Source organism: Oncorhynchus mykiss, chromosome 12, assembly GCF_057628025.1.
Source record: "Oncorhynchus mykiss isolate SJ-2025 chromosome 12, ASM5762802v1, whole genome shotgun sequence".
Taxonomy (NCBI): Eukaryota; Metazoa; Chordata; class Actinopteri; order Salmoniformes; family Salmonidae; genus Oncorhynchus; species Oncorhynchus mykiss.
In genome coordinates this window covers 20,503,981-20,522,493 of record NC_143033.1, presented here as the reverse complement: position 1 = coordinate 20,522,493, position 18,513 = coordinate 20,503,981, and the positions used below count along the sequence as shown (strand labels likewise).

Below are 18,513 nucleotides of genomic sequence, written 5' to 3'. Positions count from 1 at the left end.
TAAGCTTGCCATGTGGTAACTTTTATTTTACCAGGCAAGTCAGTTAAGAACAAATTCTTATTTTCAATGACAGCCTAGGAACAGTGGGTTAACTGCCTGTTCAGGGGCAGAACGACAGATTTGTACCTTGTCAGCTCGGGGGTTCGACCTTGCAACCTACCGGTTACTAGTCCAACGCTCTAACCACTAGGCTACCCTGCCACTTATCATGCAAGCAAACAAATCTAAACAAAATGTTGCATAGATTTAGGGTCCTCAATAAGTCAAAAGTTTTATTGATGTTCAAAATTCACATAGAAATGATAAAAAATCAGTGTTTTGTACATCTGATTTCCTTTATCCCGTTTCATTATGACTAGGTCATGACATCTTTAGGTTGGCATGAGACTGCCCTCGTGTGGTCACATGTGCAACATTCAGCATGCCCAGTGTACTGTATTTTGAGGACAGGAAATAAAACATTATACTCTTCAGACTGCTTGTTAAAATGAAAGCAAGATCAAATCCGATCTCAAACTAAAGCAGTATCACAAGCATTAAAAGCATACATTCAAGGTGAACAACCAGTCCAGTGGAAAATATATAATTACAAAACATATTTGACTCTGCACTTATTCAATTATTCTATCCAAATACATCTCAAAGAACAGGTTAGAAACACAACCCAGGTGTATGAGCAGATGTTCAGCCTGTTGAAGTGAACTTCTTCTGTTTCCACCAGTTAGTCAGGCAAGTCCTGTCTCTGAACAGCTGCTTTCTGAATCCTTGCAGCTCCGCAGTGCTGCATGTTGTAGTCTTATCTTCATCCTAACCTCTCTCACCTGGGAATTCACAAAGACAATACTCCCCAAAAGATGAAATAAAGCTATGGTGAACACAGGGTTCATAGTCTATACCGTGTGGGTCTGCATGCACTACACCAGGGAAATATCTTACAGCCAGGGGTGGCTGTGTGTGTGTGTGTAAACATGTTTTGTGCAGCTAAAAGGCAGCATGTGTGACTCACATCTTTGTATTATTTTTCGGTGGTGGTGCCATTGATTGTGTCGATGTCTCTTCCCTCTGTATAGAGGGGGATCAATGTGAAAGCACACTGTCAAATGATTCATTTCAACGTAAGGACACTCAGGGTTAAAACAAAATCAACATTAGAGCAGAAAAAAGTGAGCGAAACAAGCATGATCACTAAATGCCTTCTTTCACCTGTCCTGTGTGTGTCGTCTAGTCTGGAGGGTAGCTGTGTGTGGTTGGGAAACTAAGGGTTGAACCCTTGGCTAGGCCTACTGAGTCTTTGCCGGAGGAGTCGTAGTTCTTCAGTCCATGGGGGCTGGCCAGGGTCCAAATGAAAAGATGAGTCAGTGGTGGGGGATATACCAGGGTCTTCAGGTGAAGGGCAGAGGCCAGGAGATGAGGATGTACCGGGGTCTTCAGGTGAAGGGCAGAGGCCAGGGGTGGAGGATGTACCGGGGTCTTCAGGTGAAGGGCAGAGGCCAGGGGTGGAGGATGTACCGGGGTCTTCAGGTGAAGGGCAGAGGCCAGGGGTGGAGGATGTACCAGGGTCTTCAGGTGAAGGACAGAGGCCAGGGGTGGAGGATATACCAGGGTCTTCAGGTGAAGGGCAGAGGCCAGGGGTGGAGGATATACCAGGGTCTTCAGGTGAAGGACAGAGGCCAGGGGTGGAGGATATACCAGGGTCTTCAGGTGAAGGGCAGAGGCCAGGGGTGGAGGATATACCAGGGTATTCAGGTGAAGGGCAGAGGCCAGGGGTGGAGGATGTATCGGGGTCTTCAGGTGAAGGGCAGAGGCCAGGGGTGGAGGATGTACCAGGGTCTTCAGGTGAAGGGCAGAGGCCAGGGGTGGAGGATGTACCGGGGTCTTCAGGTGAAGGGCAGAGGCCAGGGGTGGAGGATGTACCGGGGTCTTCAGGTGAAGGGCAGAGGCCAGGGGTGGAGGATGTACCGGGGTCTTCAGGTGAAGGGCAGAGGCCAGGGGTGGAGGATGTACCGGGGTCTTCAGGTGAAGGGCAGAGGCCAGGAGATGAGGATGTACCGGGGTCTTCAGGTGAAGGGCAGAGGCCAGGGGTGGAGGATGTACCGGGGTCTTCAGGTGAAGGGCAGAGGCCAGGGGTGGAGGATGTATCGGGGTCTTCAGGTGAAGGGCAGAGGCCAGGGGTGGAGGATGTACCAGGGTCTTCAGGTGAAGGGCAGAGGCCAGGGGTGGAGGATGTACCGGGGTCTTCAGGTGAAGGGCAGAGGCCAGGGGTGGAGGATGTACCGGGGTCTTCAGGTGAAGGGCAGAGGCCAGGGGTGGAGGATGTACCGGGGTCTTCAGGTGAAGGGCAGAGGCCAGGGGTGGAGGATGTACCGGGGTCTTCAGGTGAAGGGCAGAGGCCAGGAGATGAGGATGTACCGGGGTCTTCAGGTGAAGGGCAGAGGCCAGGGGTGGAGGATGTACCGGGGTCTTCAGGTGAAGGGCAGAGGCCAGGGGTGGAGGATGTACCGGGGTCTTCAGGTGAAGGGCAGAGGCCAGGAGTGGAGGATGTACCAGGGTCTTCAGGTGAAGGACAGAGGCCAGGGGTGGAGGATATACCAGGGTCTTCAGGTGAAGGGCAGAGGCCAGGGGTGGAGGATATACCAGGGTCTTCAGGTGAAGGACAGAGGCCAGGGGTGGAGGATATACCAGGGTCTTCAGGTGAAGGGCAGAGGCCAGGGGTGGAGGATATACCAGGGTATTCAGGTGAAGGGCAGAGGCCAGGGGTGGAGGATGTATCGGGGTCTTCAGGTGAAGGGCAGAGGCCAGGGGTGGAGGATGTACCAGGGTCTTCAGGTGAAGGGCAGAGGCCAGGGGTGGAGGATGTACCGGGGTCTTCAGGTGAAGGGCAGAGGCCAGGGGTGGAGGATGTACCGGGGTCTTCAGGTGAAGGGCAGAGGCCAGGGGTGGAGGATGTACCGGGGTCTTCAGGTGAAGGGCAGAGGCCAGGGGTGGAGGATGTACCGGGGTCTTCAGGTGAAGGACAGAGGCCAGGAGATGAGGATGTACCGGGGTCTTCAGGTGAAGGGCAGAGGCCAGGGGTGGAGGATGTACCGGGGTCTTCAGGTGAAGGGCAGAGGCCAGGGGTGGAGGATGTACCGGGGTCTTCAGGTGAAGGGCAGAGGCCAGGAGTGGAGGATGTACCAGGGTCTTCAGGTGAAGGACAGAGGCCAGGGGTGGAGGATATACCAGGGTCTTCAGGTGAAGGGCAGAGGCCAGGGGTGGAGGATATACCAGGGTCTTCAGGTGAAGGACAGAGGCCAGGGGTGGAGGATATACCAGGGTCTTCAGGTGAAGGGCAGAGGCCAGGGGTGGAGGATATACCAGGGTATTCAGGTGAAGGGCAGAGGCCAGGGGTGGAGGATGTATTGGGGTCTTCAGGTGAAGGGCAGAGGCCAGGGGTGGAGGATGTACCAGGGTCTTCAGGTGAAGGGCAGAGGCCAGGGGTGGAGGATGTACCGGGGTCTTCAGGTGAAGGGCAGAGGCCAGGGGTGGAGGATGTACCGGGGTCTTCAGGTGAAGGGCAGAGGCCAGGGGTGGAGGATGTACCGGGGTCTTCAGGTGAAGGGCAGAGGCCAGGGGTGGAGGATGTACCGGGGTCTTCAGGTGAAGGGCAGAGGCCAGGGGTGGATGATGTACCGGGGTCTTCAGGTGAAGGACAGAGGCCAGGGGTGGAGGATGTACCGGGGTCTTCAGGTGAAGGGCAGAGGCCAGGGGTGGAGGATGTACCGGGGTCTTCAGGTGAAGGGCAGAGGCCAGGGGTGGAGGATGTACCGGGGTCTTCAGGTGAAGAGCAGAGGCCAGGGGTGGAGGATGTACCAGGGTCTTCAGGTGAAGGACAGAGGCCAGGGGTGAAGGATATACCAGGGTCTTCAGGTGAAGGGCAGAGGCCAGGGGTGGAGGATGTACCGGGGTCTTCAGGTGAAGGGCAGAGGCCAGGGGTGGAGGATGTACCGGGGTCTTCAGGTGAAGGGCAGAGGCCAGGGGTGGAGGATGTACCAGGGTCTTCAGGTGAAGGGCAGAGGCCAGGGGTGGAGGATGTACCGGGGTCTTCAGGTGAAGGGCAGAGGCCAGGGGTGGAGGATGTACCGGGGTCTTCAGGTGAAGGGCAGAGGCCAGGGGTGGAGGATGTACCGGGGTCTTCAGGTGAAGGGCAGAGTCCAGGGGTGGAGGGTGCACCAGGGTCTTCAGGTGAAGGGCAGAGGCCAGGGGTTGAGGATGTACCAGGGTCTCAGGTGAAGGGCAGAGGCCAGGGGTGGAAGGTGCACCAGGGTCTTCAGGTGAAGGGCAGAGGCCAGGGGTGGAGGATGTACCGGGGTCTTCAGGTGAAGGACAGAGGCCAGGGGTGGAGGATGTACCGGGGTCTTCAGGTGAAGGGCAGAGGCCAGGGGTGGAGGATGTACCGGGGTCTTCAGGTGAAGGGCAGAGGCCAGGGGTGGAGGATGTACCAGGGTCTTCAGGTGAAGGGCAGAGGCCAGGGGTGGAGGATGTACCGGGGTCTTCAGGTGAAGGGCAGAGGCCAGGGGTGGAGGATGTACCGGGGTCTTCAGGTGAAGGGCAGAGGCCAGGGGTGGAGGATGTACCGGGGTCTTCAGGTGAAGGGCAGAGGCCAGGGGTGGAGGATGTACCGGGGTCTTCAGGTGAAGGGCAGAGGCCAGGAGATGAGGATGTACCGGGGTCTTCAGGTGAAGGGCAGAGGCCAGGGGTGGAGGATGTACCGGGGTCTTCAGGTGAAGGGCAGAGGCCAGGGGTGGAGGATGTACCGGGGTCTTCAGGTGAAGGGCAGAGGCCAGGAGTGGAGGATGTACCAGGGTCTTCAGGTGAAGGACAGAGGCCAGGGGTGGAGGATATACCAGGGTCTTCAGGTGAAGGGCAGAGGCCAGGGGTGGAGGATGTACCGGGGTCTTCAGGTGAAGGGCAGAGGCCAGGGGTGGAAGGTGCACCAGGGTCTTCAGGTGAAGGGCAGAGGCCAGGGGTGGAGGATGTACCGGGGTCTTCAGGTGAAGGGCAGAGGCCAGGGGTGGAGGATGTACCGGGGTCTTCAGGTGAAGGACAGAGGCCAGGGGTGGAGGATGTACCGGGGTCTTCAGGTGAAGGGCAGAGGCCAGGGGTGGAGGATGTACCGGGGTCTTCAGGTGAAGGGCAGAGGCCAGGGGTGGAGGATGTACCGGGGTCTTCAGGTGAAGGGCAGAGGCCAGGGGTGGAGGATGTACCGGGGTCTTCAGGTGAAGGGCAGAGGCCAGGGGTGGAGGATGTACCGGGGTCTTCAGGTGAAGGGCAGAGTCCAGGGGTGGAGGGTGCACCAGGGTCTTCAGGTGAAGGGCAGAGGCCAGGGGTTGAGGATGTACCAGGGTCTCAGGTGAAGGGCAGAGGCCAGGGGTGGAAGGTGCACCAGGGTCTTCAGGTGAAGGGCAGAGGCCAGGGGTGGAGGATGTACCGGGGTCTTCAGGTGAAGGGCAGAGGCCAGGGGTGGAGGATGTACCGGGGTCTTCAGGTGAAGGGCAGAGGCCAGGGGTGGAGGATGTACCGGGGTCTTCAGGTGAAGGACAGAGGCCAGGGGTGGAGGATGTACCGGGGTCCTCAGGTGAAGGGCAGAGGCCAGGGGTGGAGGATGTACCGGGGTCTTCAGGTGAAGGGCAGAGGCCAGGGGTGGAGGATGTACCAGGGTCTTCAGGTGAAGGGCAGAGGCCAGGGGTGGAGGATGTACCGGGGTCTTCAGGTGAAGGGCAGAGGCCAGGGGTGGAGGATGTACCGGGGTCTTCAGGTGAAGGGCAGAGGCCAGGGGTGGAGGATGTACCGGGGTCTTCAGGTGAAGGGCAGAGGCCAGGAGATGAGGATGTACCGGGGTCTTCAGGTGAAGGGCAGAGGCCAGGGGTGGAGGATGTACCGGGGTCTTCAGGTGAAGGGCAGAGGCCAGGGGTGGAGGATGTACCGGGGTCTTCAGGTGAAGGGCAGAGGCCAGGAGTGGAGGATGTACCAGGGTCTTCTGGTGAAGGACAGAGGCCAGGGGTGGAGGATATACCAGGGTCTTCAGGTGAAGGGCAGAGGCCAGGGGTGGAGGATATACCAGGGTCTTCAGGTGAAGGACAGAGGCCAGGGGTGGAGGATATACCAGGGTCTTCAGGTGAAGGGCAGAGGCCAGGGGTGGAGGATATACCAGGGTATTCAGGTGAAGGGCAGAGGCCAGGGCTGGAGGATGTATCGGGTCTTCAGGTGAAGGGCAGAGGCCAGGGGTGGAGGATGTACCAGGGTCTTCAGGTGAAGGGCAGAGGCCAGGGGTGGAGGATGTACCGGGGTCTTCAGGTGAAGGGCAGAGGCCAGGGGTGGAGGATGTACCGGGGTCTTCAGGTGAAGGGCAGAGGCCAGGGGTGGAGGATGTACCGGGGTCTTCAGGTGAAGGGCAGAGGCCAGGGGTGGAGGATGTACCGGGGTCTTCAGGTGAAGGGCAGAGGCCAGGGGTGGATGATGTACCGGGGTCTTCAGGTGAAGGACAGAGGCCAGGGGTGGAGGATGTACCGGGGTCTTCAGGTGAAGGGCAGAGGCCAGGGGTGGAGGATGTACCGGGGTCTTCAGGTGAAGGGCAGAGGCCAGGGGTGGAGGATGTACCGGGGTCTTCAGGTGAAGAGCAGAGGCCAGGGGTGGAGGATGTACCAGGGTCTTCAGGTGAAGGGCAGAGGCCAGGGGTGGAGGATGTACCGGGGTCTTCAGGTGAAGGGCAGAGGCCAGGAGTGGAGGATGTACCAGGGTCTTCAGGTGAAGGACAGAGGCCAGGGGTGGAGGATATACCAGGGTCTTCAGGTGAAGGGTAGAGGCCAGGGGTGGAGGATATACCAGGGTCTTCAGGTGAAGGGCAGAGGCCAGGAGTGGAGGATGTACCAGGGTCTTCAGGTGAAGGACAGAGGCCAGGGGTGGAGGATATACCAGGGTCTTCAGGTGAAGGGCAGAGGCCAGGGGTGGAGGATATACCAGGGTCTTCAGGTGAAGGACAGAGGCCAGGGGTGGAGGATATACCAGGGTCTTCAGGTGAAGGGCAGAGGCCAGGGGTGGAGGATATACCAGGGTATTCAGGTGAAGGGCAGAGGCCAGGGGTGGAGGATGTATCGGGGTCTTCAGGTGAAGGGCAGAGGCCAGGGGTGGAGGATGTACCAGGGTCTTCAGGTGAAGGGCAGAGGCCAGGGGTGGAGGATGTACCGGGGTCTTCAGGTGAAGGGCAGAGGCCAGGGGTGGAGGATGTACCGGGGTCTTCAGGTGAAGGGCAGAGGCCAGGGGTGGAGGATGTACCGGGGTCTTCAGGTGAAGGGCAGAGGCCAGGGGTGGAGGATGTACCGGGGTCTTCAGGTGAAGAGCAGAGGCCAGGGGTGGAGGATATACCAGGGTCTTCAGGTGAAGGGCAGAGGCCAGGGGTGGAGGATGTACCGGGGTCTTCAGGTGAAGGGCAGAGGCCAGGGGTGGAGGATGTACCGGGGTCTTCAGGTGAAGGGCAGAGGCCAGGGGTGGAGGATGTACCGGGGTCTTCAGGTGAAGGGCAGAGGCCAGGGGTGGAGGATGTACCGGGGTCTTCAGGTGAAGGGCAGAGGCCAGGGGTGGAGGATGTACCGGGGTCTTCAGGTGAAGGGCAGAGGCCAGGGGTGGAGGATGTACCGGGGTCTTCAGGTGAAGGGCAGAGGCCAGGGGTGGATGATGTACCGGGGTCTTCAGGTGAAGGGCAGAGGCCAGGGGTGGATGATGTACCGGGGTCTTCAGGTGAAGGGCAGAGGCCAGGGGTGGAGGATGTACCGGGGTCTTCAGGTGAAGGGCAGAGGCCAGGGGTGGAGGATGTACCGGGGTCTTCAGGTGAAGGGCAGAGGCCAGGAGTGGAGGATGTACCAGGGTCTTCAGGTGAAGGACAGAGGCCAGGGGTGGAGGATATACCAGGGTCTTCAGGTGAAGGGCAGAGGCCAGGGGTGGAGGATATACCAGGGTCTTCAGGTGAAGGACAGAGGCCAGGGGTGGAGGATATACCAGGGTCTTCAGGTGAAGGGCAGAGGCCAGGGGTGGAGGATATACCAGGGTATTCAGGTGAAGGGCAGAGGCCAGGGGTGGAGGATGTATCGGGGTCTTCAGGTGAAGGGCAGAGGCCAGGGGTGGAGGATGTACCAGGGTCTTCAGGTGAAGGGCAGAGGCCAGGGGTGGAGGATGTACCGGGGTCTTCAGGTGAAGGGCAGAGGCCAGGGGTGGAGGATGTACCGGGGTCTTCAGGTGAAGGGCAGAGGCCAGGGGTGGAGGATGTACCGGGGTCTTCAGGTGAAGGGCAGAGGCCAGGGGTGGAGGATGTACCGGGGTCTTCAGGTGAAGGGCAGAGGCCAGGGGTGGAGGATGTACCGGGGTCTTCAGGTGAAGAGCAGAGGCCAGGGGTGGAGGATGTACCGGGGTCTTCAGGTGAAGGACAGAGGCCAGGGGTGGAGGATGTACCGGGGTCTTCAGGTGAAGGGCAGAGGCCAGGGGTGGAGGATGTACCAGGGTCTTCAGGTGAAGGACAGAGGCCAGGGGTGGAGGATATACCAGGGTCTTCAGGTGAAGGGCAGAGGCCAGGGGTGGAGGATGTACCGGGGTCTTCAGGTGAAGGGCAGAGGCCAGGGGTGGAGGATGTACCAGGGTCTTCAGGTGAAGGACAGAGGCCAGGGGTGGAGGATATACCAGGGTCTTCAGGTGAAGGGCAGAGGCCAGGGGTGGAGGATATACCAGGGTATTCAGGTGAAGGGCAGAGGCCAGGGGTGGAGGATGTATCGGGGTCTTCAGGTGAAGGGCAGAGGCCAGGGGTGGAGGATGTACCGGGGTCTTCAGGTGAAGGGCAGAGGCCAGGGGTGGAGGATGTACCGGGGTCTTCAGGTGAAGGGCAGAGGCCAGGGGTGGAGGATGTACCAGGGTCTTCAGGTGAAGGGCAGAGGCCAGGGGTGGAGGATATACCAGGGTCTTCAGGTGAAGGGCAGAGGCCAGGGCTGGAGGATATACCAAGGTCTTCAGGTGAAGGGCAGAGGCCAGGGGTTGAGGATGTACCAGGGTCTCAGGTGAAGGGCAGAGGCCAGGGGTGGAGGATATACCAGGGTCTCAGGTGAAGGGCAGAGGCCAGGGGTTGAGGATGTACCAGGGTCTCAGGTGAAGGGTGGAGGGTGCACCAGGGTCTTCAGGTGAAGGGCAGAGGCCAGGGGTTGAGGATGTACCAGGGTCTTCAGGTGAAGGGCAGAGGCCAGGGGTGGAGGATATACCAGGGTATTCAGGTGAAGGGCAGAGGCCAGGGGTTGAGGATGTACCAGGGTCTTCAGGTGAAGGGCAGAGGCCAAGGGTGGAGGTGGGTGGCACACCAAGCAGATAGCTTATCCATGTCATTGAGTGCCATGGGCTCTGGACTACTGGGGCCAGGTCTGTAGCAGGGGGACAGGAGAGAGGACACTGGCTCCTGAGGTACCTGCTGTGGGGGAGGGGGGGGATCTGATATTCTGAAAGCCTGTCTTCTCTCCTGGTACTTTAGCTACAGTATGGAGTGAACAGAGGACATACAGTGGGACAAAAAAAGTATTTAGTCAGCCACCAATTGTGCAAGTTCTCCCACTTAAAAAGATGAGAGAGGCCTGTAATTTTCATCATAGCTTGGGTACATTTGTCCAACCCTTGTGCGAGTTAGAGGGTTTTTGAGTTGGTGCATTGTATTTTGACTTTAGAACTAAAGTCCTCCTGTCCTCTAGCAGTCTTGTTTTCTTTCTAAAGCCTTCTGTGTGAGGGTGGACACCTCTCTCTCTCTCTTTCTTTCCCCCCTGTGGTAGTGTGGCAGAATATGAGGCTTTACTCTGAGATGGACAGTCATGGGAGGTTGCCAGGCCCCTAGAGGTATGGGTTAGTTGTTAAATTCCCCTCACTTCCCCGGAAAGGAGTACCAGTACCTCTATAATTCAGGGATATTTTTTTGAGGGGGGTAGCTATTTGGCCTGGGTTTGTCCGGTGTCTAGAAACCATTTTTTTGCTCTGAACAGGATTGGGGCTGCAGGTCTCCTTTCTGGCTTGTTGGTTGTGCTGGAGGTGGGCCGCATAGACGAGCTCTGATCCTGGATCGGCTCTTGGATCCTCTGATCCTGGGTAGATCCGTGAAGACCTCTACTCTGAATCTTGGGTGAGGGGTTATTGGGGAAGGGGGTCTTGAACAGCCTCTGTGTGTCAGTCGGAGCCCTAGACAATCCGCTGGAGAGTTTAGCTACTACAGGCTGTAAAAGGGCTATACTTGTCTCTTTCATGTCTCTAATGCTAGGAAGGGAAGGTCTCTCTTTCCTCCCACTGTCCTCCTTTGACTTTGGCTCACAAGCTGTGATTGTAGAACCTTAAGTATTAAGACAAATGTCACTGGGAGGAAAACAACTGTCAACCAACAAGAGTTAAGTTCCCCAGTTTCTGTGTTGGAGCTTGTGTGTTTCAGGAGACGGCTTCCTGAATTCTCCCCAAGCAGCTGATGGGTCGACTCCACAACTAATTGGAGCTGACCCCGCCCCCTCGTCAAGTTACAGCTGTATCCCATTAGACTCCTTCTCCAGTTATAAAAGCCAGTATTCTGTTGTTCAGTAGAGAGATCATTGCTGGGAGGTCATTGCAGAAAGATCATGGCTGAGAGATCATGGCTGAGAGATCATGGCTGAGAGATCATGGCTGAGAGATCATGGCTGAGAGATCATGGCTGAGAGATCATGGCTGAGAGAGGAGGCTGAGAGAGGAGGCTGATGGTCATATTATGTTTGTTGTTTCTGAGAGTGATACAGGCTCTCAGAAACAGCAGGGGGACAGGAGAGGCTCCATTGTACTGTGTTAATTTGTTGCATTATCAGAGAGCTTATTTGATGTCCTTTTGTTTCTTAGTTTTTGTGAAATTGTTTAATATTCTGTCTCATTTGTTCCCAGGGGGGAAGGGGAAGGCACCTAGGGAGTGTTTAGGCAAGAGGCCCGCGGGCATACATATACCCATAGTGTATTCACTGTCTAGGCACACTAGGTAAGACCTGGGCGGAACTCCCCCGGTATTTTGGTTAGGACACCAGGTGGTGCTAAATTAGGTAAGTAGTGGGTAGGCAGGTAAGGTAGCAGAGAGGGCTTTGATATTTACTTTCTGTGCTTTGGTTCCGTCCAGCCCCTTTCCCCCATATTACCGTGTGACGGAATAAATTCCTTGTAAACGGTACCACTCTTTCTGCCTTTGTCATCCTTACTCGCATCTACAGTTTTTTTTTTTTTTTTTCCAAAACCTACTGATTTTGATTTACAGTCCCATACCTCTTTCACTTCACGGAGAATTGAGTTGTAGCAGGGTGTTGTGTTCCCTCTTCATAGAGGCGTGCGTAACAACCGTCTCCCTCCAGCACTCGGATTTGGTATTTTTGGTGGACAGAGCATGTTGTGACGCTACAGAGCCTGCCTTCCTACTGACAACACTCTGAGGTGATGTATTGAAATGACACTCAGTTTTGTCTGTCTGCTTCTCTGAAGATTGTGCAGGTGTTAATTTAGGTGAATCAGAGGTCTTGGTTTTAGGACTTTTCTTATCTTGAGGAGACTTGTGTTCCTGACGATCTGTAGTTGACTGAGGAGATGACTTACATGGCAGTTTCGGACTTTTTGAAAATAGAAGAGAGCCGCACAATCTAGGAGCTCAGATGCAAAAATTGAATTACCAACGTTTCGACAGCCAAGCTGTCTTCATCAGGGTATAATCACAAACACTGCGGGATGACTCGTTTATATAATGTCAAAAGACACAGGTGTCTGGAATCGTGACCAAGAGTGGCCTAATATCATTGGTTAATAATCAAATATTAAAATGTCATACAAATGGATAGCATACGATCATAGATTAATTTGACTACATGAGCTTACAAACAATTACAATGGCAAAGTCACAATCACAAGAATGGCTTCAGATCAAAGTCTACGTTGAGACCAAAGGGCGCAAGGGTCTTTAAATTAAAGATCCAGGCAGCCTCTTGTTTTAACAATAAATTGTCGAGGTCACCCTCTCTCCTAGGGAGGGTGACATGTTCGATGCCGATATAACGTAGGGACGAAATCGAGTGGCCTGTCTCCAAGAAGTGGGCCGCAACTGGATAAGTAAAGTTTTTACACCTAATGGTGCTACGATGCTCTGAGATACGTACTTTTAATTTGCGCTTTGTTTTACCTATATAATTTTTACCACAAGGACAAGTTATAAGATAAATAACTGCCTTAGTGGAGCACGTAATAACACATTTGATTGGGATCGATTTCCCTGTTTGTGGGTGTTTGAAGGATCTACATTTATAAGTGCCATTGCATTGAGCACAACCATTACATTTGTAATTTCCATCCAGTAGTGGCGCAAATAGACATTGTTCAGGAATATCTTGGGGTGGTAAATCAGAGTTTACCAATTGGTCTCTGAGATTTCTGCCCCGCGAGAATACGACCAAGGGAAGGTCCGAAAACACATTACCGAGACTATCATCGGATTTTAGGATGTGCCAATGTTTGAACAATTCCCTTAATTTGTTCAGAGCACTTTGAATAGCGGGTAGTTAGAACGCAAGAATAAGTATTTTTGCGAGACTGACCTTGAAAAAGGTCATGTCTCGTTTTGTTTTGAATTTTCTCAATGGCAATATTAATCTGATCATTCTTGTAGCCCCTCTCCTTGAACTTTTTTTGCATCTCAGCCATATTTCTGTCAACCTGATTGCTTTTTGCAAATTCTTTTGATTCGACAGAATTGGCTGTAGTGCAAACTATTTTTCAAGGGAAGTGGGTGACAACTATCAGCCCTCAACAAGCTGTTACGATCAGTAGGCTTCCTGTAAAGATCAGTGTATAGAACATTATCTTCACACAAGATCAGAAGATCAAGGAAACTGATTTGTCGTGTGTCAGATTGCATAGTAAATCTCAGATGCTCAGAACAGGAGTTAAGAAAAGCATGGAACGCCTGGAGCTGTTTTGCATCACCCCTCCATAGAACAAAAATGTTATCAATATTCCGTTTCCAATAATGATGTGAGGCAAGAAAACAACATTTTTGAGAGGATTTAGGACTTTTACCTGGACATCTCTTGGTCTGTGGTATATCATTAGTGTAGAAAAAAATGAAGGTGAGTGTTGGCTTACTGCCTGGGATGGGTGTCCCAAGGTCTAGCTCAGTTGACGCAACATCGGGTGAGGCTGGTGGTTTCATTGGTTTCTGTAGTCGTGGGTCAGCTGGTGGAATCTTAAGATTCTTTCAGAGTGGGACTGGCATGTGATGATACGGAAGTCTTAGCTATGGCAGGAGAACATTTCTCAGTTATTTTCTTTGGTGTTGAAGTCTTCATTTCACTGCTCCTTATCATATCAGAATTAGCTTCGCTGTATCCTCTATAATATTGAACATGTCTGTGCATGGAGTGTGACATCTAGCTACTTGACATCTAGCTTTAGGGATGGTTACAGAGTCTTTAGGGTTGGCACAGTTACTGTCCCTTTAGCTGCTGGTGGACAGCTCTCCAGCCCACAACATGTAGTCCTATTTCCTGAGATGTCGCTCCTGGTGTGGAGCATTGACTCCCTTCGAAAAGTCCCATGTTGTCGGGGTACAAGGGGCTTTTGAGGTGAATAACAGTGTGTGTACTGGGGTGCCAAAAAAAAAGGCCTTTAATGGATGGATTGAGCAAATACTGAGCATAGGGATTACTTTATCACAAAGCTGCTCAAGCTTCTTCTTATGATGTTTGGTCTTCTCATTGCGCACGGCCTGGTACCATTTCAAACTATTCTGATAGCGGCGGATGAGGAAAGCAGGGGTGGTGCATCAGAACAGAGGCTCAAAGATCCCTGAGAACGGGATAGGGAGCCACCATCTCCTCTCCCTCCCCTGTCCTCACCTCCAGCAGCATGCACCTTAACAAGGGATCTGTGAGAGGAAAACGTCAAGGGGGCTCTGGTCTCCAGAGGGGGGGTTGCTTGGTGGGCCCTGGTCTGAGTCACTGGCCTAACCAGCTGACCACCAGGGAGGGTTCTCTGCCTGGTGAGCTTCTCTAAGTCTGGCCTCACTGAGATTAAACGGAGTGGGGCCTCTGGATGTTTGAACCACTCTTATCAGTCAGGTTGGGGATGGGTTGTTTTATTGGACAAAGTCTACAGTGGCGCATTTCAGGTAACATGAATTTAGCTAGCCACACGAGATTGATTGATAACTACCATCCAATTTGGTGGACAGCAATGTGTTGCTAGCAAGCTGTTAGTAAACACGATGTGCTGAACTTGAGGCGTGTACTCAAACGTAGCTACCTTTTTTCACCTTTGGCTGAGAATATTTTGGTTTCATCTTGTAACAAATGTGTCATTCATTGGCGAAAGTAAACAAAGAAGTGATATCATCAATGGTATAATAAACAAAAAAAATGCATTACCCTTCAAACTTGCTGCACACTTATGGTTGGTAAATTCACTCTGGCGATCTACTTCAATTTCAGAGCACTCTTGCCTGAGTGTAGCAGAGCGCAGAATAACTGATGAATTTATGAACTCGAAACACCCATTGAATATGACCGGTGTCAGTAAATGTGACAAAAAAGTAATTAAATTGTTGCCAGCAGCACAGTTAGTCACTAACGCTCTAGATAACATGAAAACACCATCTCTGCTAGGGCATAAAATGTTCAGAGTAAGGTGTTTTCTCACTTGACTGTAAGTGGCTAGTAAGCTAGCCAACTTTAGGCAGTTAGCTTGGGTGTGAAATGGCTAGCTAGTTAGCGGTGATGCGCGCTAGTGGCGCGCGCTAGTGGCGCGCCACTGGCGTTTCAATCGGTGACGTCACATGCTCTGAGACCTTGAAGTAATGGTTCCCCTTGCTCTGCAAGAGCCGCGGCTTTTGTGAAGCAATGGGTAACGATGCTTCGAGGGTGACTGTTGACGTGTGCAGTGCATCCCTGGTTAGCGCCCTGGTCGGGGCGAGGGGTAAAGTCTATACTGTTACAGGTGCTTGACTGCCGGGTTGAACGGTTCGAGATTAGCTAACTAATAATGCTGGAGACTTTACCCCTCGCCCCGACCAGGGCGCGAACCAGGGATGCACTGCACACGTCAACAGTCACTTCTCGGCCTGAATTTATGAACGGACAATCTGACAATGCTCTGAATTTACGAAAGCGCACTCCGAACACACCCTTCATTTCGTTCGTGTTTCTCGTCTCTGTTCCAAGCACTGTAGTTTAGCAAGACAGCGATCAATACTGAAAGTAAAATAATGCTGAAAGTAAAATAACCACAGGACAACTGCTAAGCAACATGCTGCGTCAATGATACATTCCCTATTAAACTGTATGTGGAATACACAGGCCCTTGTCCTAATAGAAAAAGACGAGAACAAATATGATAAATTTAAGTCCATACAACATTGAGAAATTATGGATTTTATTTGCTTACATTTTCAGTTCAACATCGCGATGCAAGAACAAACACTGCATATAGCAAGTTCATCATGTCAGCTCCTGATAAAATGGCACTATTACTTGGTAGTGTATAATGTTAACGTATCCATTCCATTTTTGGTTACAAGATAACGTTCACAACTGTTAATAAATAACATGAATATTACAATATAAATGCCTTCATTTAGAATATGAATATTTTATTACACATTTACAATCCCATTTCCAACTTGTCTCTCACATGAAAGTAATGCACAATTTGCAGGAGTGAAACAACACAGTATGGAAATACTGGAGGAAAAGGCAGGTCAAGAAAAAAAATTGTTTTGACAAATCCTAATTTCATAGAAAGTGTTAGTATTGTGTTTTTCATCCTGCACTACATTCAGCTGTGTCACTCCACTCATCCCACTGTCCAGTAAGTATCAAATATAGTAGAGGTTATGTTCAACTACAGCCAGAGTTTGAATAACACTTTGAACATGTAAATGTAAGATCCTATATTCACTCCATTCTGATTTTCTGGCGGGAGAATAACCATGTTGTCCTGAATGGTGAATTGACCTACAGAAAGTCTGTCTAAAGAATAAACACCACAATGACCTCCACAAATGTTGATGTTCCACTTGCTCTTTTACTGCCACGTCTCCTGTAAAGAAAAAGAACAATGATACATTTTTTCGTAATCTATGACTCCCCCAATAGCAAAAGCAATGAACATGTGTATAACATCAATCCTAAAATGGTTAAGTGAAATGTAATTTACCTGCGCTATAATCCCTTCTGCCAACCTCAGACCCAGGAATCGAGGGGTGGAGGTTTGCGTTCCACCAGACCCACCGCAGGCCTTCCAGCCCTGATGAAGTGCTTCCTTTCTGGGATACTCTGCAACAAAATAGAACCATTATTTAGTTAAAGGTCCAATGCGGCTGTTTGTATCTCAATATCAAATCATTTATGAGTAACAGGTAAGTACCACACTGTGATTGTTTTCAATTAAAATTGTAAAAAAAAACACAAAAAAACACAAAAATAGCTTCTTAGTAAAGAGCCATTTCTCAAGGAACAATTTTGTTAGGATTGTCTGGGAGTGGTCTGAGTGGGGAAACTGAAAAATAGCTGTTATTAGCAGAGAGGTTTAGAACTCTTTCTTATTGGTCTAACTAATTTACCTTCTGGTGATGTCACTAGGCAAGCCAAACCTCCATCCCACCAAAACTGGTAGGACTTTCAGTCTTTTAAAACAGCTCTTACAATAAAATGGAACTACAACAGTGTTATTCCAACCTCATAGTGTGGAAATAGATATAAAACACAAGAAAATCACATTTTTCACTGCGCTGGCCCTTAAAATCTTGTGAGTCACCATTGAAAAACTCCTGACCTTAGGTATAGTAAGGAGCTCATATGTACCGTGTTACTGACCTGGAGTAACCCATCACCCACTCTGTCACTCTGCTCCACGGTGGAGTATCCATCTGTGGGAAAAACAGACAGGATACAATAAACAAAGGTCATTTTGTGTTCAAATGACAAGAAACAGGCTCACACACAGATGTAGGATCTTCATTTAATCACTCTTTTGTTTCTGACAATTTTCCTGCACAGCAGGAAATGTAAACTTGTAGTGTATTTGAGTTTTAAAAAGGCTTATAAAATTTAAGTTTGTAATTTCCACTTTGAAATTTCAGAATTGATTTGCCCTAAAGAAACACAGACAAATGTCCATTCATTGCAATCCACATAATAATCCAAATGTCCTCTGGCTGCAGGATTATTTTCCTACTGTAGAAAACTGGCTCAAATGAAGATCCTACATCTGCATGAACACACACACTTTCAACAAGTTCTCACAGTCTCACTGCAGAATTAGACATTCATCCACGTTCTCTAAATGAGGAAAATTTCGAATTTGCTCCAAAGATCAAATATTGAAGTGTTTTTGAATCCCTGGGTTGACTCCTGCTGCCCTGTATGTTCCATTTCTCCAAACCGGAGTTAAGGGTAAAGTTTAGGCACTCATTCCAAATGGTTAAGGTAAAGGTTATTGTTTGGGATATGACAAAAAACAGTGTCCACGACTGGGATCAAACAACTAACCTGATCCAGAGTCATGGGATTACTCAAGTCTACTTGATAGTAATAGCGCTCACTGTTGCCCCTAGTGGCCGATTTTGAAGACATTTCCCGATGTCTTCAGGAATGGATAGACTTCCAATTTCAATGTCAATCTCCCTACACACACACACACACACACACACTTATGCTGAAGCTACAGTCTCATGCTGACCTTGGTTTTTCTCCATCAGAGGGAGTGTGATGTCATCATAGGCTGCCTTTCCGCTCTTAGTTTTTTTGGGTATTCCACTAGTGGTTGACTGAAGGTAAAAAAGAAAGAAGACTCAGTATGCCATTATGAACTAATTGTGTCCCATACAGTGCTCAATATCAGACTGTGTTTGTGCAACCCATTTGGACTGTGTAGTGAATGGGGAATACAGCCTTCTACAGCATGCCATGTGAAACCTTAAAGTGGCTCTTGTTCCAGCCTCCCTTATAGAGGCTATTTCTCAGGTCCTTGTAGGCCCACACTGTCTGTAGGACATGAGATGCTGCTTTGGTCTCCCGCACAGATTGGCTAGCAAAGAAACAACAGAATAAACCAGAGCTAGCATAAAGGAGAGAGTACAACACGGTGAACTGAGCATCTCGCCAATTGAAAGCATCTCCCATAACCAACACCAAAGATACTATGCTATGATAATCTACCTTGTCTTGTTGATGGCCACCAGTTTCTGGATGCCGTGACCCTGTATGAGACCACGGGCATTCTCAGGGCTGTCTGAGATGATCTCATGGATAGTGTTCAGAATGGCCACCACTGTGTCCCCTTCCAGGTTCTTGGCTGGTCGCTGCTGACCACTGGGCAGGTTACTGACCAGGTCCCTCATGGCATAGCTTCCTATGGGGCAAAGGGTAAAATTATGTATCGTGTGTGTGTGTGTGTGTGTGTGCATGCATTGATGTGTGCATA

At 51.3% G+C, this 18,513-nt stretch overlaps 1 protein-coding gene and 1 pseudogene across 2 annotated transcripts in view; both read right to left on the bottom strand.

The window, feature by feature from the left end:
• Positions 1–1,255: 1,255 nt before the first annotated feature.
• On the bottom strand, positions 1,256–14,198 carry LOC149979097 (uncharacterized; annotated as a pseudogene).
• A 1,247-nt stretch (positions 14,199–15,445) lies between these two features.
• LOC110537150 (splicing regulator ARVCF) overlaps positions 15,446–18,513 on the bottom strand; it is a 29,563-nt gene continuing 26,495 nt past the window's right edge. For both annotated transcript variants that reach the window (XM_036937147.2, XM_090191472.1), the window contains 6 exons: positions 18,249–18,441; positions 18,006–18,117; positions 17,770–17,857; positions 16,905–16,957; positions 16,246–16,364; positions 15,446–16,128 (listed from right to left, as the gene is read on the bottom strand). In XM_036937147.2, the coding sequence (XP_036793042.2) occupies positions 16,272–16,364; positions 16,905–16,957; positions 17,770–17,857; positions 18,006–18,117; positions 18,249–18,441 (539 nt within the window). In that variant the 3' untranslated portion in view covers positions 15,446–16,128; positions 16,246–16,271. The remainder of the gene's footprint in view (positions 16,129–16,245; positions 16,365–16,904; positions 16,958–17,769; positions 17,858–18,005; positions 18,118–18,248; positions 18,442–18,513) is intronic.